Here is a 20,114-nt window from a genome sequence, read left to right as displayed (position 1 = left end):
CGCTCCGGAAGTCGACGCTTGCCTCGGTACTGTGGAAGCGCTCCGCCGAGTTAATGCACTTAATGCACTTAGAGCATTTTCTGTGGGGACACACACACTCGAATTTATAAAACCGATTTCTAAAAAACCGACTTCTATAAATTCGACCTTATTCCGTAGTGTAGACATACCCTAAGCACATGGCTGTGAGAGCTGTAGTTGGTCCCCCTGACCAAAGAGAAACAGAATCTGTTTTTTAAAAGGGTGTTTCTCTAAGCAAAAGGAGTAATTTAATTGCCAGGCACAGAGGACACAACCAGTGGGAGTGCTTTCTCTAAAGGACTTGGACCAAACCCAGGGACTCACAAAAGGGGATGAAATGAGGAGTTTGTTTTCCATAGATCTGTGTGTGCATGTTTAAGAATTCCTTTGCTTTACGGCCACATTGTCCAGTGCTAAATTTGTAATGAAAGAGGTGCTGAAGCTCAAGCAACTAGGTGTGAGGGCGCAAGGAATTTTTTTACTTTTGTAACTGATATGGCAAGCCCAGAGGTGCCGGGGCTATGAACTGCCAAACCTAGGAGTGCCGGGCCCTGGCAAGTCCTGGCACAAATTAAGCATTGACATTGTCCCTGAGAGGGTGAACTTGAAACCAGAGCTCCCACAGCCAGGTGGTCTCTGAGGGGAACATGTCTAAACAACTGTGGAGCTCAGGAGAGCTCACGCACTGGCTCCAGGTTCTAGGTAGCTGGACTGCAGGGTCCTACTGTCCAAGAAGGGTGTCAGACATGGGGTCTGCAGCAGGGAGTGCACCTGAGACATAGAGTTAGGAACAGTGTCCAGTCACTACTGAGAGAATTTAGCACCACATGGGATTCAGTGGGTTGGATCCCATCATGCAGACAGTGTTATCCATTTCAAGAGCAGGACTGGTCCAGATTGTAACAGGTGTTATTTAAAAACTGTGTAAAAGTGAGGTTTATTTTAAGCATGAATGAGACATCTGTGCTTGTGAAAATAAAAGCACGAGATATGCAAATTCATGTTCCCTATGTGCAAGGGGAGTTGTAGTCATTCCCAAATCACCTCTGATGCTGCTGGTAACTTCATTGAAAGCAGAATCTTTTCTGATTAATAAAGACAGAATCTGGAGTTAGTTTACATAAAGAGAATGTGTTCTAAATTCACATTTCTTTTCTGTCATTTACATTTTGCTTCAGTGGTTCAGTATATTCATGCTGTCTGTCAGGTCTCCATTTAAGGGTTCTTTGTTTGGACATACTTGTGTGAAGATTCTAAACTACTTGTACAGGTGGGGGAATGAGATTGACCAGTAATAATAGTAATGGGCAAATGACTGTGTCACAGAAACCACCATCTCAGTTGTCACTGAATGGTAGACATATTGGTAGTCTTTGCAGAGAGACTACAGAGGCAGTGTGACAGAATGTTGAGAGTGATTGCTTTCACTGCTATTCCCCATGTTGTACCTGATCTGCACATAAAAAGTGGGCTTCATTCTCTGGGGCTCTCAATCCTGCACCACTTTCACAAGCACTAAAAGTCACTCTTAGAATATGGATTGAAGCGTCATGCTCTTTTTTGCTTTTACACACATCTCTAAGACACTTTTTATTATATACTGACTAAGGGCCCAACAGTGATCTGTGTTTATGTAGGACCATGGGGAACACAAGACCCCTCCCCAGCTACTGCTTGAGGGCACATCTCAATCCTTCCCTGTTGTGAGCAGCAGGAACAGGTTCCCAACTGGATAGGGGTGGGGAGGTTACAGGGCCATAAGCCTGCTCCTCCCCTTCATTGGTCCATGGAGTAAGGCAGCACACCAGGGGAACCAATATGCCCCATACCTACGGATGATGCAGAGTGCACAGCTATGGGAAAGATTTGCCTCCTGGGTTATCATCTCAACCAGTGTTCCTCCAGGCATTGGTGCAGCTCTCCATGGCCTCCTGCACCAGGCTGTATGTCAGTCACACAATCTAGCACTAAATGAGTGCAAAATAATGCTATTGCCAAAAGCATCTATAAGAAATAAGAGAGTTAGGTATAATGAACTGATAAATTTTTATTTTAATGAGATTATAACATTAAAAATTAGACAAGGCATCTTCTTATCTGCAGGCAGGACTGACCTGATTAAAGTAATACAAAATTCTCCTCTATCATAATGCTAAGTCCTGAGACTCTCAGGTGGAAATATGTCAAGAAAATATTTGACAGCATGCTGTCTTCAAACCAAGTGACTGTCTATGATTTGCCTCTAACTTCTTGTTCTTAAACATTTTAGAACTGTTTTGGTGTTCTCTGTAATATTCTGTTTTATGGCTCCATGTCAGGCAAACCATCTCCTCCTCCATTTTAATAGCATACATTTAGTTATGACCTATGTAATTACTAGTTCTAAAAGAACAGAGGACAAGTTCTAGCCCTGCGTAGTTCTTGTAAGCTCCAGTTCAGCAAAGCAGTTAAATTAATGGTACTTAAGCACGTACTTAAGTGCTGTGCTGTGACAGGAGTACATACATGCTTAAAGTTAAGCGTCTGTTAAAGTGCTTTGCTGAACCCTGGCCACTATTAGTAAATCAGACGCTTTACTTAATTTCCTGATGACTGATCATTTTTCATTTTTTAATTTCAGAAAAGAACAAATTTATGAATGTCCAGATTACAGAACTGCAGGTCCCAATTCCTGTTACTTTGACAAAAAGCACACCAATCTCTGGACATCTTATAACATTTCTGTAAAGGCAACTAATAAGATGGGAAGTAACATCTCTAACCCTCACTATGTGGACGTGACTTCCATAGGTAAGAGGGAGAAAAAACAGAAAATAAACTGGAGATAGGCTTGATCTGGAATCACAGAATCAGAGAAATCATAGAAAGGTAGGGCTGGAAGGGATCTTGAGAGGTCATCTAATCCATCTTTCTGTGCTGAGGCAAGGCCAAGTATACACAGACCACCCCAACAGATGTTTGTCTAGCCTGTTCTTAAAAATCTCCAAAAATGGGAATTCCACAACCTCCTTGGTAATCTGTTCAAGTTCTCAACTATCCTTAGAAAGTTTTTTTCCTAATATCCATCCTAAATTTCCCTGGCGGCAAACTAAGTCAATTACTTCTTGTCCTACCCTCAGTGGACACAGAGAACCAGCTTCTTTATAACAATATTGTACATATTCTTCAGTTTTTGCTATCATGTCCCACTTAAACCTTCTTGTCGCTAGACTAAACGTGTCCATTTCTTTCAACTTTTCCTCATAGGACATGTTTTCTAAAGCTCTTATCAATTTTGTTGCTCTTCTCTGGACTCTCTCCAGTTTGTTCATATCTTTCTTAAAGTGTGGTGCCCAAAGTTGGACACAGTACTCCAGTTGAGGCCCCACCAGCGCTGAGTAGAATGGCACAATTTTCTCCCATGACTTACATACAACACTTCTGTTAATACACACCAAATACTATTTGTCTTTTTTGCAACTGCATCACATTGTTGGCTCATATTCAGTGTGCAATCCACTATAATTCCCAGATCCTTTTTTGAAGTACAGCTGCTTAGCTAGTTATTCCCCATTTTGTGCATTTGATTTTTCCTTCTTAAATGTAGTACTTAACAATTAACGTTCAGAACTAAGCCATCTTGTTTCTGAAACTTTATCCTGAAACTGCTGATTGTGAAACGTGTCTTAATTTGATGGTGAGGGAGCCTTGTAAGGATGGCATTAATCAGCAGATCATTTGCATTCTTTTTAAATATGTATGTGTCTGAAAACCTTATGATGTGTTTATTATTTATAAATAAATCTTATTAATTTTTGACTGATAAATTGGTACCAGGTTTAGTTAAAATTAGCTTACATTTTCCCACTGGTTTGCTGACAGTTTATGCAACTCCATAACAATTCAGATTCTAAATAGATCAGGTTATTTTATCTCAGTGTCTTCCTGATCAAATTTTGCTCAATTTACAAATGTAAAGATATTTTTCTAGCTGCTAGCCCCGAAAACTCAGTATTTTAAAAGCTAAGTCAGGTTCTTCCTGACTTGTGTTTCATAACTGTCTCTGTGGAGTAAATGTTTCTGTTAGTTACTGTATTAAAGGTATGCTATGCAAGAGTGCTGACAAGGGGGCTGAAGTTTATTTTTAGTCCCAGTCACATGTCCTGGCTCAAAGTTACAAAGATCAATGTCTCTTTCACAACACAGGAATTATTGCTCACTGCTGCCACAAGGTTAACCCTAGGCACCTTCTTCTGAAACATACTATCAAGGGACAGATCTTGTATTCTAGGGACAGAGGTTCCTGGTGGTTCCTTAAGCCCCACCAAAAGTGTTACTAGTACAGTATTTTGAATTAGACCCATATTAGAGAATTGCGAGCCCTGCTCTTCAGTTTATTTTACAAAATGAGGGCCAGAGTTACACTCACACCTTAAATATTACATTCAAAGCCCTAGGGGCTCCGACCCACACTCTGAACATCTTCCTGCTTTCAGTGTGTTACCAGATGTACATATTATATAGATATAAAGATACTCAGTCTATTATCAGGTCAGACAGTTCATTCTATGAAAGCATGCATCCTTTTATGTACGTATGTGTTTCTGTAGCCTGACAAATTCAGCAGAAAGTCTAAGAGGAACATGAGCAATACTGTGGCAAGTCAACAGCCAGTTCAAACATACTCAAAAAGAGAGAAAAGAAACCAGAGAGCTACTGGACTATTCTAAACCTCTGTTGTCATTTTGACTGACTTTTCTTATTTAATGTAAATGGATAGTTCCTGAAGCAAATAAGTTAAAATACTAGACCTTAATAGGAGGCTTCCTTGGTGACAGAAACTAAAAGTTTCAGTGTTTGATCTTTCATTTGTACAGTTCAGCCAGATCCTCCTGTAAACTTGTCTCTACAAGTAATACAATCAGCTGGGATATTGTATCTTTGGGCAAAGTGGTCTCCTCCTCCATTGGTTGATGTCAGATCTGGTTGGCTTATACTTCATTATGAATTACGACTAAAGTCTGAAGAAAGGGAAGAGTGGGAGGTAAGGAAATGGCAAAGTTTTGTAGTGAATGTTCCCTTTTCCCTAGTTCATATATCTGAACTTTATATCTTGATATTATAAACACTGGGGTATCTGACAAGGGTAAGGGTAACCAAGTAAGGCTATCCAAATATGACCATTAAAAAGAGGAGAGTATTTCTGTGATTTGGAGGGAGAGAAAGTGAGAATTCCAGATATTTACATTCTTGTCCTAAGAACTACATAGAAAAGAGAGAAACTGACTACAAGACTGGGAGTACAGTAGATTTTACTTGCAGTGGCTATCCTGAACTTGTCTTATCTCAGAGATGCTAGAGAAAATATCGCACTTCATGTGTTCCTTACATCATGGAGTCAGATTTGGTGAAAAGCTGGCTCAGTGGGCAGCATGGCTATATTTCTCTTGCTCTCACATCTGAAGTGGAGTTGCTAATATTGGAATGAGTGAAAACTAAACTGGCCCTCAGAAATCTAAAATAAGCCATATGTTCTAGACTCCTGGAGAAATCTTGGTCTCATTGAAGGGAGATTTGTCATTGACTTCAATGGGTCAGGATTTCACCCTTACTTCTTTGTAGTGTCCATTCTTTAAAGTCTGTGGGTGAAATCCTACTCCCACTGAAGTCAGTGGCAAAACTCATATTGACTTTAATGGAGCCAGGATTTCACTTTATGATTTATATAGAAAAATGCCCCAGTTCCTTATGGTTTCTATATTTTTGATTCCTCTCCAGACTATTTTTGTTGGACAGCAAGCACATTATAAGGCGTTTAAATTACATCCTGGATTGAAATACATTGTACAGGTTCACTGCATGCTAGACCATGGAGAATGGAGTGAATGGAGCTCAGAAAGTTACATTCAGATCCCCAATGGTGAGCGGCCAACAATCCTTCTGTTAATTTCCTTTTAAAATCTCAGTGACTCCAGTGTTTGTGAAATGTTCCCATGTAGCAGCCCTGAATACTGATGTCCTCTATACTCAGGAAATGTACAGTAGAAGAGAGAGCAGCAGTGCAACCCTGATAATATCCAAGTATGACATGGTAGTTCAGTCTTCCTGGTCCATTAGTCCTTGGCCTCATTGTTGAGACTGACAACTATAGGTGCTATTTAATAACATTGTGATGGCAGGCTTTGGACATTTGTTAACTGGGAACTGGATTGAAATCATCAGCTCATTTCAGACAGGGCACGAAACTGCACTCACCATAATATGGTAACAATTTTTTACCAACCTGGTGTGGATTTAAGTTGGTGGCCTAAATATGATAGACCTCAGATCTGGTTACCAAACTCCTTAGCCATGCTGTCGCCATTACTCACCACTGCTGTTTTATTAATTATATTTTTCATGTCTTGATGTGGAGAGTGTTGGTAATGATTAAAATTTCCACATGTGACTAAGGAACCTAAGTCCTATTTTCAGAACTGACTTTTAGGCACTTTGGAGCATTGAAAATTAAAGGTCCCAATCTCAAGAACTGAAAAAAAAAGATTATCAATAGCTTGAGACCATTATTCACCTCACATGCACAATCACAACAGTCTGACTTAGTGCAGTGTTTCAATCAGCATCATGCTATTGATGTGTTAACCTTTGTCCTGCTGTAAGTTTGTTTGAGTCTCTAGTAACATCAGTGAGACACCAAACAGGTCACAATAAATCTTCTTTGGCTGTGATCAGAGAAGTAGCTTAGGTCTCTAAGAACCGTGTATGAGGTCACTAAGCAAGGAACACATAAGTGCTTCCTTTTTCTTATCCCTTAAAGGCAACTCAGCCTGGTCTGGTGCTGCAGGAGAGAAGGGACAACACTGATGAGAACACACACATGGGGAAACACTTGGAAGGAAAATGCAGCTTCATCAGCTAGACTTCTTTTGCCGATTTGTTTTTTGTTTTTCTTAACACAGAGTTTTGGGATGATGAGTAGAGAACTGAAGTGCTCTTTTTTAAAGTGGTTTGTGTAGAATAATCTGAAGATAGACAGGCATATCTAGAGTGTATATACCTTAGGAAATTATATGGCCCCCGTTACCACAGTATCTGAGCCTCTCACAAACTTTAATGTATTTATCCTCACAACATCCCTGCGAGGGAGGGCAGGGCTGTTATCCCCATTTTTACATACAGGGAACTGAGGCACAGAGCGGCTAAGTGACTTGCCCAAAGTCACACACCAAGTTCCTGCTCCACACAGACTTCAACCCGGATTTCCCAAGGCCTAATCTAGTGTACTAACCACTGGACGTTCCTTCTCTACTGATGTAGAAGTGAAAACATGTTTTTTCTTGTACAATAAATATACCTAAATCTGACTGTCCTGTACTTGTCAATAATTCATAAACTCAGGATTGATGTTATTCTGTGTACTGTATGTCAGTTAAGTTTATTAACTAGATAATTTATGCATTTCTACAGGGCAGCCCCCTGGAAAGCCTGAGCTACTGAGGTGTCGTTCTCCAGAAAAGGAAACTTTTACTTGCTGGTGGAATCCCGGCTCAGACGGAGGACTTCCTACCAACTACACTCTGTTCTACAGCAAAGAGGGGTAAGACGCTGTGGATAGTTATTCTGTGGCTATTATTTTATCTTATGAATGTTTACAGAATCTGAGTTCTCATTTGTTCTTAAATTGTAGTTAATTATCAGGGGAATAAAAAGTAATTTAAGGTTTTTGTACAAATGAATTGTATTAGGAAGCAGCAGTAGCAGCTTCATAACTGAGATTGCAGCAGGGTTTCTGTTTAAAGCCACTTTTTCAAACTGCACTGAAATATTCTATGCAGTGTTGTTGTAGCCTTGTTGGTCCCAGAATATTAGAGAGACAAGGTGACCGATGTGGTATCTTTTAGTGGACCAACTTCTGTTGGTGAGAGAGACAAGAAGAGCTCTGTGTAAACTCAAAAGCTTGTCTCTCTCACCAACAGAAGTTGGTCCACTAAAAGATTTTACCTCACCCACCTTGTCTGTCTGGGATATTCTGACAGTCTTCGCCAGATTGCCTTGAAAACTGCTATGCCACTCTAAAGCCCAGGCCACAGTTTGTGGTACAGATTTGGGGCCCTTTGGCCAACAGGCTCCTGAGACACAAGGCCACCCAAAATTACCTGTTTTTAAAATTAACATCTTCGTATCAAGTCTTTTGCAAAGAGATCCATAGACAATGGTAGGGTAGAACTACACAAAATGTGATCATGGTAAGGCCATTCCAGGGATACAAGCATCTAGCACCAGAATCAATCTCCAAAAATTTCTTAATAAAAAGTTATTCAATGTTTTTGTTTAGTTCTGAGGAGCGAGCTACTTTTGGCTTGTCCCAGCATTGCTCATGCTTGAGCTATGAGCTAACTTAATGTTGAAGTGTGTAGTTGTCTGGTGAGAGCAGGCTCATTCAGAAAGTGTGCAGACACCAGTTCAAAGGGTGAGAGACAAAGCGTGGAGCCCACATGCTCGTCTTCCTGTCATATCTTCCAGCTTCTTAGAGGGAGCTGGGAAACGAGCACACTTCCTGCAGTCAAGGACCTCCTCCCCTACCCCTAATTAGGGTATGTTTACACTAGAGCTGGAAGGTGTAAATTCCAACTCAAGGAGACATACTCATGCTAGCTCTGATCAAGCTAGCGCACTAAAAATAGAAGTGTAGCCATGGTGGCAGAAATGGTAGGAGGAGCTAGTTGCCCCAAGTATGATCCCATCAATACTTTAAGTACATATGTGGGGCAGCTAGCTCCCCCTGCTGCTTGCGCTGCTGGGACTACACTTCTATTTTTAGAACACTAGCTAGCCGCAGGTACATCTCCTGGAGCTGGAATTTACACCTTCCAGCTCTAGGGTGGACATACCCTTAGTTTGGGAATAGTAATAAATGGATTACTGCGGACATAGAGAGAGGCACAAACTAGATTTTTGAGGGGCAGAGTGTGAAAGACACAGGATAGGTTTGGGGCTTGGGGGAGAGATGCACAAAACAGATGTTGAAGGTATATCAGAGATACGAAATGAATTTGGGGGGGAATAAATGTTTGAATTATTTAGTATTTAGTAGTCTAGTTAAAAGATTTTTCCAAGGCCACCTAGTAGCTGGCACTTGGCAGAGGCAGGTGGCATGCAGTGGGACACACTTTGCTGTTGTTCTGAAAGAAAACCAGCTAACCCAGTGCAGCATTTACCCAACTGAACCTTCCCATACACAGTTGATAGATCACACCTTTTGGGGGCCGTGGTGTGGTGTACAGATCATCTCAGTATCTAGGGCCTACTGCACACGCTTGAATGCTGGGAATGAGTCCTGCCTTATTGCTCCCCTGAGCTGGATCAGCATTTTATGCCTTTTTCCCATCCCCCAGAGCATGAGTGAGTGATATCCAGTCTTAAGTAACTAGTAGTGATAGTAGTAAAATTCATGTGCTTTATTCTGTATATTTCCTGATCATTACGTTTCTTTAATTTCAGAGACAAATCAATCAATGAATGTCCAGATTACAGAACTGCAGGCCCCAATTCCTGTTACTTTGATAAAAAGCACACCTCACTTTGGGCAATCTATAATATCACCATAAAGGCAACCAATAAGATGGGCAGTAACATCTCTGAGCCTCAATATGTGGATGTGACTTACATAGGTAAGACATTAAGGCTTTTTTAAACAGTGGAACCAGAAGCAAACTAATCCAAAGTGCATGGGCTTTCAGATCCAGTGTTCAGGACCCAGGTAATGTGTAAAAAATATATACCCATGCAATGTGGCATCAAAGGTAAAACTTCTGACAAATGTATATAACCTCCTACCAGTGTGCAGAAATAACACATTTTTAAAATTGCACTGATTTTAATCCATGTTATTTTAAGAGCTGGATGAAATTTTTCATTCTAAATCTTTTTTCATAGAATCATAGACGATTAGGGTTGGAAGAGACCTCAGGAGGTCATCTCGTCCAACCCCCTGCTTAAAGCAGGACCAACCCCAACTAAATCATCCCAGCCAGAGCTTTGTCAAGCCAGACCTTAAAAACCTCTAAGGGTGGAGATTCCTTTTTTCCATTTTTCACCAAAAAATGCAGATTTGGGTTGACTGAAACAATTTGCAAATTCAGGTCAATTTCTGCAAATTGTTTTGGTTAGAAAAAATATTTTAAAACTTGGATATATCAAAATGGTTTGTTTCAACATTTCCAAAACAAAATGGTTTTGACTTTTAGTTTCAGACAGATGTTTCATTTCTGAATTTCCCTCAATTTTATTTTGAAAAAAATTAAATATTTTTTAAAAACCTCAAAATTGAAATAAATCATTTAGTTTGGGTTGGCTAAAACATTTTGGTCAACCCAAAACAAAACTTTTTTCAACATTTCATTTCACCAAAAAATTCAAAACATTTTCATTTTGGGTTGACCTATAACAACTTTTTTTTTCAATTTTTCATTTGGCAGTTGAACAGAAAATTGGTTATTCAGATAGCTCTAGTTGAGTGGTTACATTCCATGCAAGTCTTTGACCATTTTTTAGTTTCTGTTACCTGCTATATTTCCTGAATGCCCCAGAAGTAGAAAACAGGACAGAAATGGCATTTGATATTATTCGCGTATCAACAAACATACCATATTTCACACGTACATGTACCAAATACAGTATGTTCCGCTAAAAGAAAAGGAGTACTTGTGGCACCTTAGAGACTAACCAATTTATTTGAGCATAAGCTTTCGTGAGCTACAGCTCACTTCATCGGATGCATACTGTGGAAAGTGTAGAAGATCTTTTTATACACATCTTCTACACTTTCCACAGTATGCATCCGATGAAGTGAGCTGTAGCTCACGAAAGCTTATGCTCAAATAAATTGGTTAGTCTCTAAGGTGCCACAAGTACTCCTTTTCTTTTTGCGAATACAGACTAACACGGCTGTTACTCTGAAACCTGTCAGTATGTTCCGCTGTTTCAAACATTTGGTACAATTATAAGGCAGTACACCCCTTCCTTAGAGTTTGGTTTATCCCAAAGTTTTAATTTCCAGAGACGGTCTAAAAGTGTTAGTTACTTAGAAATGAGCACCCATGTATGAGCACATAGGGATATTTTGGTTTTTTATTTCTATTCAGTTGAGCCCTGGGAAACACCAAAAACCATTTCAATTCTGCCACTACGGAAGCTGAGGTCAAGTTGATACTCCCACTAACAGTCCCTAGATTTGAATGTCTGGGGTCATGGTGTTATCAATAGAGTGTCCTCTACTCTGGAATTTGCTTTCCCATCAGGTCCAATAGAGCCTGAGTCAGTCGCTCTTTGGGTCATCGTGTGAGGCCCATTCTCTTCTCAGGCTTTTGCCTAAGAGAAGTAACTGGGCAAGTATTCGGTTTATTTCATGGGAAAGAGTGTTTAAGAGTACATCTATCTTAGAAAAATTTAGTACCAGTTTGCCAGAAGTGGTGTAGCTGCCTAGGTGCTAGAAACCGTGTAAGTACTACTACTGTAGACATGGCTCTGGTATTTTTACCACCATGTCATGAATACTTACTCAGTGCAGGTTTTTGTGGCATATTGGTAAAAATGCCTGAATCTGTCTACACTAGCCATTTGAAACGATGCAGTTGCAATGCTGCTGATTGGTGCTGGAATTTGGATTCAGTTATTGCTAGTGTAGAGAATGCCTTAATGTTTATACTGGCCAGCGACTCAGGTATTATTTTTAAATACTGCATATGCACATGGAGACTGTGCTCTTGGGTTTTCTGAATTTTATGTGAGAGAGGTCGCTATGTAAAATATTACCTACTTAATCACTTAAATCTGCTACTTTTACGCATTCAGAGATATATCTGCTGACTTCCATGACAATAGATTTTTACTATATTTTACTCCCACTAGCTATGTTGTCTCTTCAAGGTTATGAGGGAGAGAGGTAACAGTAACACAGCAAACAATAGTGCAGCAAAAAATAATTTTCAGTTTTAATTGTTATCAGTCCATAATATTACAAATCTCAAAATGAACTCAATGCATAAACTATTCTGATTGCTTCAAATTTGTGCATTCATGCTACCGTGCATTTCCAAAAGGTTATTAATCCCCTTTATCACAATACCAGAAAGAGTTATAACAAACCTGACAGTTGCAGGTAGCAGATGAATATAAAACACTCCCAATTTAGAATTCTCTACTCACTTTTCTTACATCAATTGATGGCATTTTACATCCACTCTGCAGAAGTGTAAATTACTTCCCAAGGTGCAAGGCAAAGGTGATTAAAACCCTTCATCTCTGATCTCTCCCTTGTACAGTTCAGCCAGACCCTCCTGTGAACCTGTCTCTAGAAGTAAAAAAACAAGTAGATGGAAAACCATATCTGTTGTTGAAATGGTATCCACCTCCACTGGCTGATGTCAAATCTGGGTGGCTTACTCTTGAATATAAGTTGCGACTAAAACCTGAAGAAGGGGAAGAATGGGAGGTAAGATTTTCCTAGCTGGTCTTCTCTTGTCAATTATATTATATCCATGAATGTAACACACCAGACACCATAAAAAATTCAGCATTACCAAAAGTTGCCTTATAGTGCTATATGAGAGATTGCAGTATTTTCCTACACCTAGAGAAGAAAATAAAGTGGTATCTCAGATACCTCTGTGTGGTAACCAGTGGCAAAAATATTTGACTGTACATTAACTGTATTATTATCATACTCTTTAAATTGTCAGTCCTAGTTTAACCGTATTCTAGATATGGGTTTGATTGTTGTTTTTCACCATGATAATCTATTCTAAACCACAGACATAAAATTTCTAACAGAAAGCTCAGTACCAATCTCTGGTAAAATTATCCGAAACTATTTCCATCCATGCAAATGATCATTTGATTCTATTGGCCGGCTATATAATGACAGTGTATGCACAAGCCTTTACCTCTTCCTGTCCTTAAATCTGGGGACATTTTGTTTGGGTTCCAAGCTCACAACTCTTTCTTCTGCCTTCGCTACTCACTTGAGCTCTGCTCAGAGTTCATCTTTGGTCCTCCATCAGATATTGCTCCTCCAAAATGCTGTCTCTCTCTGTTGGCTTGTGTTGCTCTTTTCAATATTCTCTAAACCCTTTCAAGTTTCACATTTTCAAAATGCAAAACTCAGAATGAATTTTTTTTAACTGAGTTCCCCGCATCACTAGAGGACATCCTCTTCCCCACCACCTTCATCATCTACTGGATCCTTCCTTGTTTTTCATATTCATAAACCAAAATAAATAAAACCTGGGAGAAGGGGAGATCCAGTCCTGATGTGTTTTCACAATAGTTTCACTTAAACATTGCACTAGAGCTAAAATTCTTTCATAGATATTTTTTTTTATTTTAGATATTTAGGTCAGAAGGGACCATTATGATCATCTAGTCTGACCTCCTGCACAACGCAGGCCACAGAATTTCACCCACCACTCCTACAAAAAAAAAAATCTCACACCTATATCTGTGCTATTGAAGTCCTCAAATCGTAGTTTAAAGACTTCAAGGAGCAGAGAATCCTCCAGCAAGTGACCCATGCCCTATGCTACAGAGGAAGGCGAAAAACCTCCAGGATCTCTTCCAATCTGCCCTGGAGGAAAATTCCTTCCCGATCCCAAATATGGCGATCAGCTAAACCCTGGGCATATGGGCAAGATTCATCAGCCAGATACTACAGAAAATTCTTTCCTGGGTAACTCAGATCTCACCCCATCTAATAGCCCATCACAGGCCATTGAGCCTATTTACCATGAATATTTAATTACCAAAACCATTTTATCCCATCATACCATCTCCTCCATCTTTCTCACAGCATTATACTAGAAAACTGATAAATGGCTATTTAATAGATGGTCCATTATTCTGTTCCCATATTGCAATTCTTATGTTGCTATCTAGTTTCAGTACTGTTCATTTTACACTCCCATTACTTTGTCAACTTTCTAAATAGCCTAAAATTTTTATAGCAAAATGCCTCAGGGATGCAACCCCATGCTCTGGATGTCCCGAAGTCTCTGACTACCAGATACTGGGATGGGATGACAGGGGATGAATTGTTCAATAATTGCCTTGTTATGGTCATTCCCTTTGAAGTATGTGGCATTGGCCGCCGTCAGAAGACAGGATATTGGCTAGATGGACCATTGGTCTGACCCAGTATCGCCGTTCTTATGGTCTCAATTTTTATGGGTTTTGTGTTCTTTATTCTTCAGACAATTTTTGTTGGACAACAAACACAATACAAGTTGTTTAGTTTAAATCCAGGAAAGAAATACATTGCACAGGTACACTGCAAACCGGACCATGGAGAATGGAGTGAATGGAGCTCAGAAAGTTATATTCAAATCCCCAGTGGTGAGTTGTTTGATCCTCCTTTTATTAATTATTTTTAAATGGAAGTGAATTTAGTACATTAGTTAGCTTCCCCACTAGCAGCCCTGAAGACTGAAGTCCTGTATTACCCACAGGACAAATAAAACATTGCTAAGGTAGCAGAAGTGGCAGATTCCCTACACCATGCTCTCAATTTGCCTCAGCCTTGATTACTTCCGAGTAAGAAGGTGGTTCATTCTCCTTACCCATTTAAGCATTGGCCACTCCGCTGAATCTGCCAGCCAGGGTGCTGTTTAGTGCCTTTTATTATGGTGGTTTTGATATGTGGATACTTGTCCATTGTGAACAGCACGAAGATTACTGTATAAGACACCAAACAGCCATTAACATCAGATGGTAATAGTTCTTAGTCACTGCCTACAGAGGTTGTATTTGAACTGGCCTAAAGGTATAAAGCTTCGTGTACCATTAGAAATTCTCAAAGCCATCCAGTAGTTGCCCCCTCCCTATCATTTCATTAATTATATTATACAGGACTTGACAATGAAATGACTAAACTATTCACAAAAACAGATCTATGCATGGCATAGATGCTGCCCTTGCTTCTCTGTCCTGTGTTGGTGTATCTTGCTGTGGCAAAATTTACCCTCCTTGTGTACTTTTTACTCTTATAGGGTTTTTCTCCTAGGCATTTTATTTCCTGTGCTGTGCCATCAGGTGAAGAGCACCTAAATATCAAGCACCAATATGATGCAGTAGATCAGTATGTAGTAGAGATGGTCTCAAGCTACAAAACTGAGTTTGGGGGGTAGGCCCATTTTAAAGATAGGTGCCATTTGCAACATTTTTATCACCCACTTTTTAGCTGCTAGACTGTATGCAATTTAAGCATTCCTGCTTGTATTTTCCAGACATAGAATTGAAGGATGTGATTGTCTGGATCTTCGTGGCTGTATTATCATCTGTCATTTGCTTAATCATTATCTGGACGATGGCTTTGAAAGGCTTTAGGTAAGTCACTGCCTTAGTGTTTGTATTAAATCTAAAGGATTTAGTTAATTACCTTTAAAAATAAGCTTTTAACATTTGTTTTAATTTTCCATTGTTTTTATGGTCTGTTAGAAGCTTATCAATAAATAATTAGATTCTGAACTGATGTAAATTTAACTTCACTGGAGCTATGCCTATTTACATTGACTGAGAATCTAGCCTTGAGCTTCCTGTTTAGTTTTTCCTAGTTCATTTGGCAAACATTGTATTATGTAGTATTCCTACTTCTGTATGCTTTCTATTTTGGCTTTTTGTTTCTTCCTCACATGGCTTTTTGTTTATTTCTCACCCCAGCAGCGTGAAGTGCCTAGTGCTGGAAATAGTGTTTACTGGTTAGCTGCTGTCGCAAAGCGATATCTGTAACTTATATTATTTTTCTAGTGAGACATAGTGAAATGGTGGCACTTTTTTTGTTGTTTGTTTTCACCATGGAGTGTTTTTCTTTTGAATAGATATTTAGAACCAATTGTGCCTATCAGTGCCTGTGCTGGGCTTTGCAGACCCACAGTGCCCCAGGGAGAGTTGTGCTTTGATAAACTTTGGGCAAGTGCCTGGCGTTGTCTCCTAGTTCTACCCCTCCCTGTTCCCTTTGGGGCACTATGAGGGCGTTTGAAGGAAGCATTCCTTGAGCTCCCCCAACTACGGACAGAGATTGCAGTTGTGATTGTGACAGGCTCTTGCATGGGGGAAAGCTCCTTCTGCCCCCCTCCATCTCCTCCCACCCACTTAGACACTAGCTGGCCATTAGAGGTTGAGCCCTGGTCTATCCTAAAAACGCATGTCAGTTTAACTATGTCACTGAAAGTGTGGCAGTTATACTGACTGAACTGCTGATGTAGGCAGTGCTATGTCAATGGGATGGCTTTGCCTGTCGACATAGCAAACGCCTCTCGGGCAGGTGGAGTACCTGCACCAATAGGAGAAGCTCTCTGATCAGCATAGGTAGTGTCTTCACTAAGGGTAAGTCTACACTACAAAATTAGCTCGAATTTATAGAAGTTGATTTTTTAGAAAGCAATTTTATACAATCGGTTGTGTGTTTGTCCCCACACTAATGCACTAAGCGCATTAAGTCAGCAGAGTGCGTCCACAGTACTGAGGCTAGCGTTGACTTTTGGAGTGTTGCACTGTGAGTAGCTATCCCACAGTTCCCGCAGTCTCCGCCGCCCATTGGAATTCTGGGTTAAGCTCCCAATGTCTCATGGGGCAAAAACATTGTCACAGGTGGTTTTGGGTACATGTCGACAGTCGCTCCTCCCTCCAGGAAATCAACGGCAGACAATTGTTTTGTGCCTTTTTTCCCGTGTGGGCGCCATACTGCTTTCATCAGACAGTGCAGTAGGACTGCTAACTGTCATCGTCATCCACCTCTTCTGCTGCCACTCTGCTCTCCTGATGCTATGAATCCACCTCGCAGGTCCTCTATATGACCATCGTCATCCACTGCTTCCGCTCGCACCCTGCTCTCCTGGTGGTCTTGCAGGGTCACTTCCGCTGCAACTCTGCTTGGCTGCTCTTGTCTCACCATACCACGGCAAGTGTGCAGCCCGCTCAGCTGTTGTGTCCTGGCAGCAGACAGTGCAGTAGGTCTGCAAAACTGGTCATCCAACCACCACTTCCCTTGCAACTCTGCTCTCCTGCAGACACCATACCATGGCAAGCATGGAGCCCACTCAGATCACTGTGGCAGTTATGAGCATTCTAAACACCTTGCGCATTATCATGCAGTATATGCAGAACCTCTCCCCCCTTCAATCACCGCTTGCAGAAACAATAAAGTCATTGTTGTTTCAAATCCATGCATTCTTTATTAATTTGTCACACAAATAGGAGGATAACTGCCAAGGTAGCCTGGGAGGGGTGGGGGTGGAGGGAAGGACAAGGCCACACTGCACTTCAAAACTTATTGAATGCCAGCTTTCTGTTGTGTGGGCAGTCCTCTGGGGTGGAGTGGTTGGGTGCCCGGAGGGGACCCCCCCCATGTTCTTGGGCATCTGGGTGAGGAGGCTATGGAACTTGGGGAGGAGGGCAGATTGGTTATGCAGGGGCTGCAGTGGCAGTCTGTGCCTTTCCTGCACCTCAGCCATATGCTGGAGCATGTCAGTTTGATCCTCCAGGAGCCTCAGCATTGCATCCTGCCTCCTCTCATTATGCTGCCACCACCTTTCCTCTTGATCCTGCCACCCGTCCTCTCGCGTGTCCCTCCTGTCCTCGTGTTCATTTTGTGCTTTCCTGGACTCTGCTATTGTCTGCCTCCACGCATTCTGCTGGGATCTTTCAGTTTGGGTGGACAGCATGAGCTCAGAGAACGTTTCATCACGAGTGCGTTTTTTTCGCCTTCTTATCTGCGCTAGCCTCTGGGATGGAGATGCTAGTGGCAGCATTGAAACATTTGCTGCTGCAGGAGGAAAAAAAGGGAGAGTAAAATTGAAAGAGACACACTGGCCTTTTAAAAGTATGGGCTGATGTTTTTGGGTTAATGTGCAGCATAAACCCAACTAACCCCCTCACACACACCCAATTCTCTGGGATGATCGCTTCACCTCTTCCCCCACCACGTGGCTAACAGTGGGGATGATTTCTTTTCAGCCACAGGCAAACAGCCCAGCAGGAATGGCCACCTCTGAATGTCCCCTTAATAAAATTCCCCTGTTTCAACCAGGTGACCATGAATGATATCACTCTCCTGAGGATAATACACAGAGATAAAGAACGGATGTTGCTTGAATGCCAGCAAACAACAGGACCACACACTGCCATGCTTTGTTATGCAATGATTCAAGACTACGTGCTACTGGCCTGGCATGGTAAAGTGTACTACCATGGAGGACGCAATGAGGCTGCTCTCCCCAGAAACCTTTTGCAAAGGCTTTGGGAGTCCCTCCAGAACAGCTTCATTGAGATGTCCCTGGAGGATTTCTGCTCCATCCCCAGACACGTTAACAGACTTTTCTAGTAGCTGTACTGGCCACGAATGCATCCCAAGTCTTCGGGGCAAATTAATCATTCAACACGCTTGCTTTTAAACTGTGTATTATATTTACAAAGGTACACTCACCAGAGGTGCCTTCTCCGCCTTCAAGGTCCAGGAGCCCTGGTTGGGAGGGTACTGTCTCCTGGGTGATAAACAGTTCCTGTCTGTCAGGGAGAACAGTTTCTCTGCTTGCCTAGTGTGTGCTATCATCTTCCTCGTCCCCAAAATCCTCATTCCTGTTGCGTGAGACTCCCTTGCAGGAGTCCACATATAGGTGTGGGGTAGTTGTAGGGGCACCCCCTATAAATGCATGCAGCTCATCAAAGAAGCGGCATGTCTGGGGCTCTGAACCCGAGTGGGCGTTTGCCTCTTGGGATTTTTGGTAGGCTTACCTGAGCTCCTTCAGTTTCACACAGCATTGCTGCAGGTCCCTGTGGTAGCCTCTGTCCTTCATGCCCTTGGAGATTTTTTCAAATGTTTTGGCATTTTATCTTTTGGAACAGAGTTCTGATAGCACGGATTCATCTCCCCATACAGCGATCAGATCCAGTACCTCCCGTTCGGTCCATGCTGGAGCTCTTTTGCTATCCGGGACTCCATGGTCACCTCTGCTGATGAGATCTGCACGATCAGCTTGCCATGCTGGTCAAACAGGAAATGAAATTCAAAAGTTTGCGCGGCTTTTCCTGTCTACCTGGCCAGTGCATCCGAGTTGAGAGTGCTGTCCAGAGCGGTCACAATGGAGCACTGTGGGATAGCTCCCGGAGGCCAATACGGTCAAATTATGTCCACACTAACCCAAATTCAACCCAGCAATGTCGATTTCAGCGCTAATCCCCTCGTCGGGGAGGAGTACAGAAATCAATTTTAAGAGCCCATTAAGTCAACAAAAATGGCTTTGTTGTGTGGACGGGTGCAGGGTTAAATCGATCTAACGCTGCTAAATTCGACCTAAACTTGTAGTGTAGACCAGGGCTGAATGCTAAAGTTGTGCTGCAAGTGTAGACAAGCCCTCAGATTATTCTCTGTGAACTGGAACTGTTTAGTGATTGAAAAAGCACATTAGCCTGAGGCCTGGGCACACTATTTGAAGTTTAAGACTTGTGCCAAAATCACAGATTACAATCAGAGTGAATTTTAATTACTCCATTCAGTTTCAGTTGAATAGTGCATTTTTCTTCAGTTGCATCATCAAAATGTTGTGTAGTGTTGCTGTATGGTTTTAGCAGCTGCTGTGGTCCACACGTGAGATAGCTGCATTTCAGCACCAAAATGATGTTAGGTGCCGTACTATTCCAAATGTTTGTAATAATAGAAATAAGTGATTCTGACAATGTATATCACTTACAGTGGTTGTCAAATTTTTTTACATTTCCAGTTTATAAGTAATTACCTTCACAACAGTATTTGTACTATTCCCTTTCCTGTATAGATATGTAAGGCACTTTAAAATGTTTACTGAGCTATACCTGGCTGACGCTGTCCTGGGAAGGGGTCACACAGTGGGCTGGGGTCTAATAAGAAAGGTATCAAATACATTAGAAATGTTTGAACTGGTATTGAAATAGGCTAGCAATTCGGGCAATAGGGTCTGTGTGTTCATTTCTTATGTTCTCTGCCTTTGTTTTTTTCAGTATGGTAACCTGCATCTTACCACCAGTCCCAGGGCCCAAGATAAAGGGACTTGATACACATCTGCTAGAGGTGGGTATTACTAAAGAAT

The 20,114-nt window shown here is 41.4% G+C and overlaps 1 protein-coding gene across 13 annotated transcripts in view; it reads left to right on the top strand.

Annotated features, from left to right (window-relative positions):
- PRLR (prolactin receptor) overlaps positions 1 to 20,114 on the top strand; it is a 322,433-nt gene that overhangs the window by 295,581 nt on the left and 6,738 nt on the right. For 12 of the 13 annotated variants that reach the window (XM_075128420.1, XM_075128422.1, XM_075128421.1 and 9 more), the window contains 9 exons: positions 2,642 to 2,811; positions 4,878 to 5,044; positions 5,779 to 5,920; positions 7,468 to 7,597; positions 9,502 to 9,671; positions 12,324 to 12,493; positions 14,247 to 14,388; positions 15,279 to 15,378; positions 20,026 to 20,095. In XM_075128420.1, the coding sequence (XP_074984521.1) occupies positions 2,642 to 2,811; positions 4,878 to 5,044; positions 5,779 to 5,920; positions 7,468 to 7,597; positions 9,502 to 9,671; positions 12,324 to 12,493; positions 14,247 to 14,388; positions 15,279 to 15,378; positions 20,026 to 20,095 (1,261 nt within the window). The remainder of the gene's footprint in view (positions 1 to 2,641; positions 2,812 to 4,877; positions 5,045 to 5,778; positions 5,921 to 7,467; positions 7,598 to 9,501; positions 9,672 to 12,323; positions 12,494 to 14,246; positions 14,389 to 15,278; positions 15,379 to 20,025; positions 20,096 to 20,114) is intronic. The other variant, XM_075128428.1, reaches the window with a different exon arrangement.

Source organism: Caretta caretta, chromosome 5 (assembly GCF_965140235.1).
Source record: "Caretta caretta isolate rCarCar2 chromosome 5, rCarCar1.hap1, whole genome shotgun sequence".
Lineage (NCBI taxonomy): Eukaryota > Metazoa > Chordata > Testudines > Cheloniidae > Caretta > Caretta caretta.
This window is presented reverse-complemented; position numbering and strand designations above follow the sequence as displayed.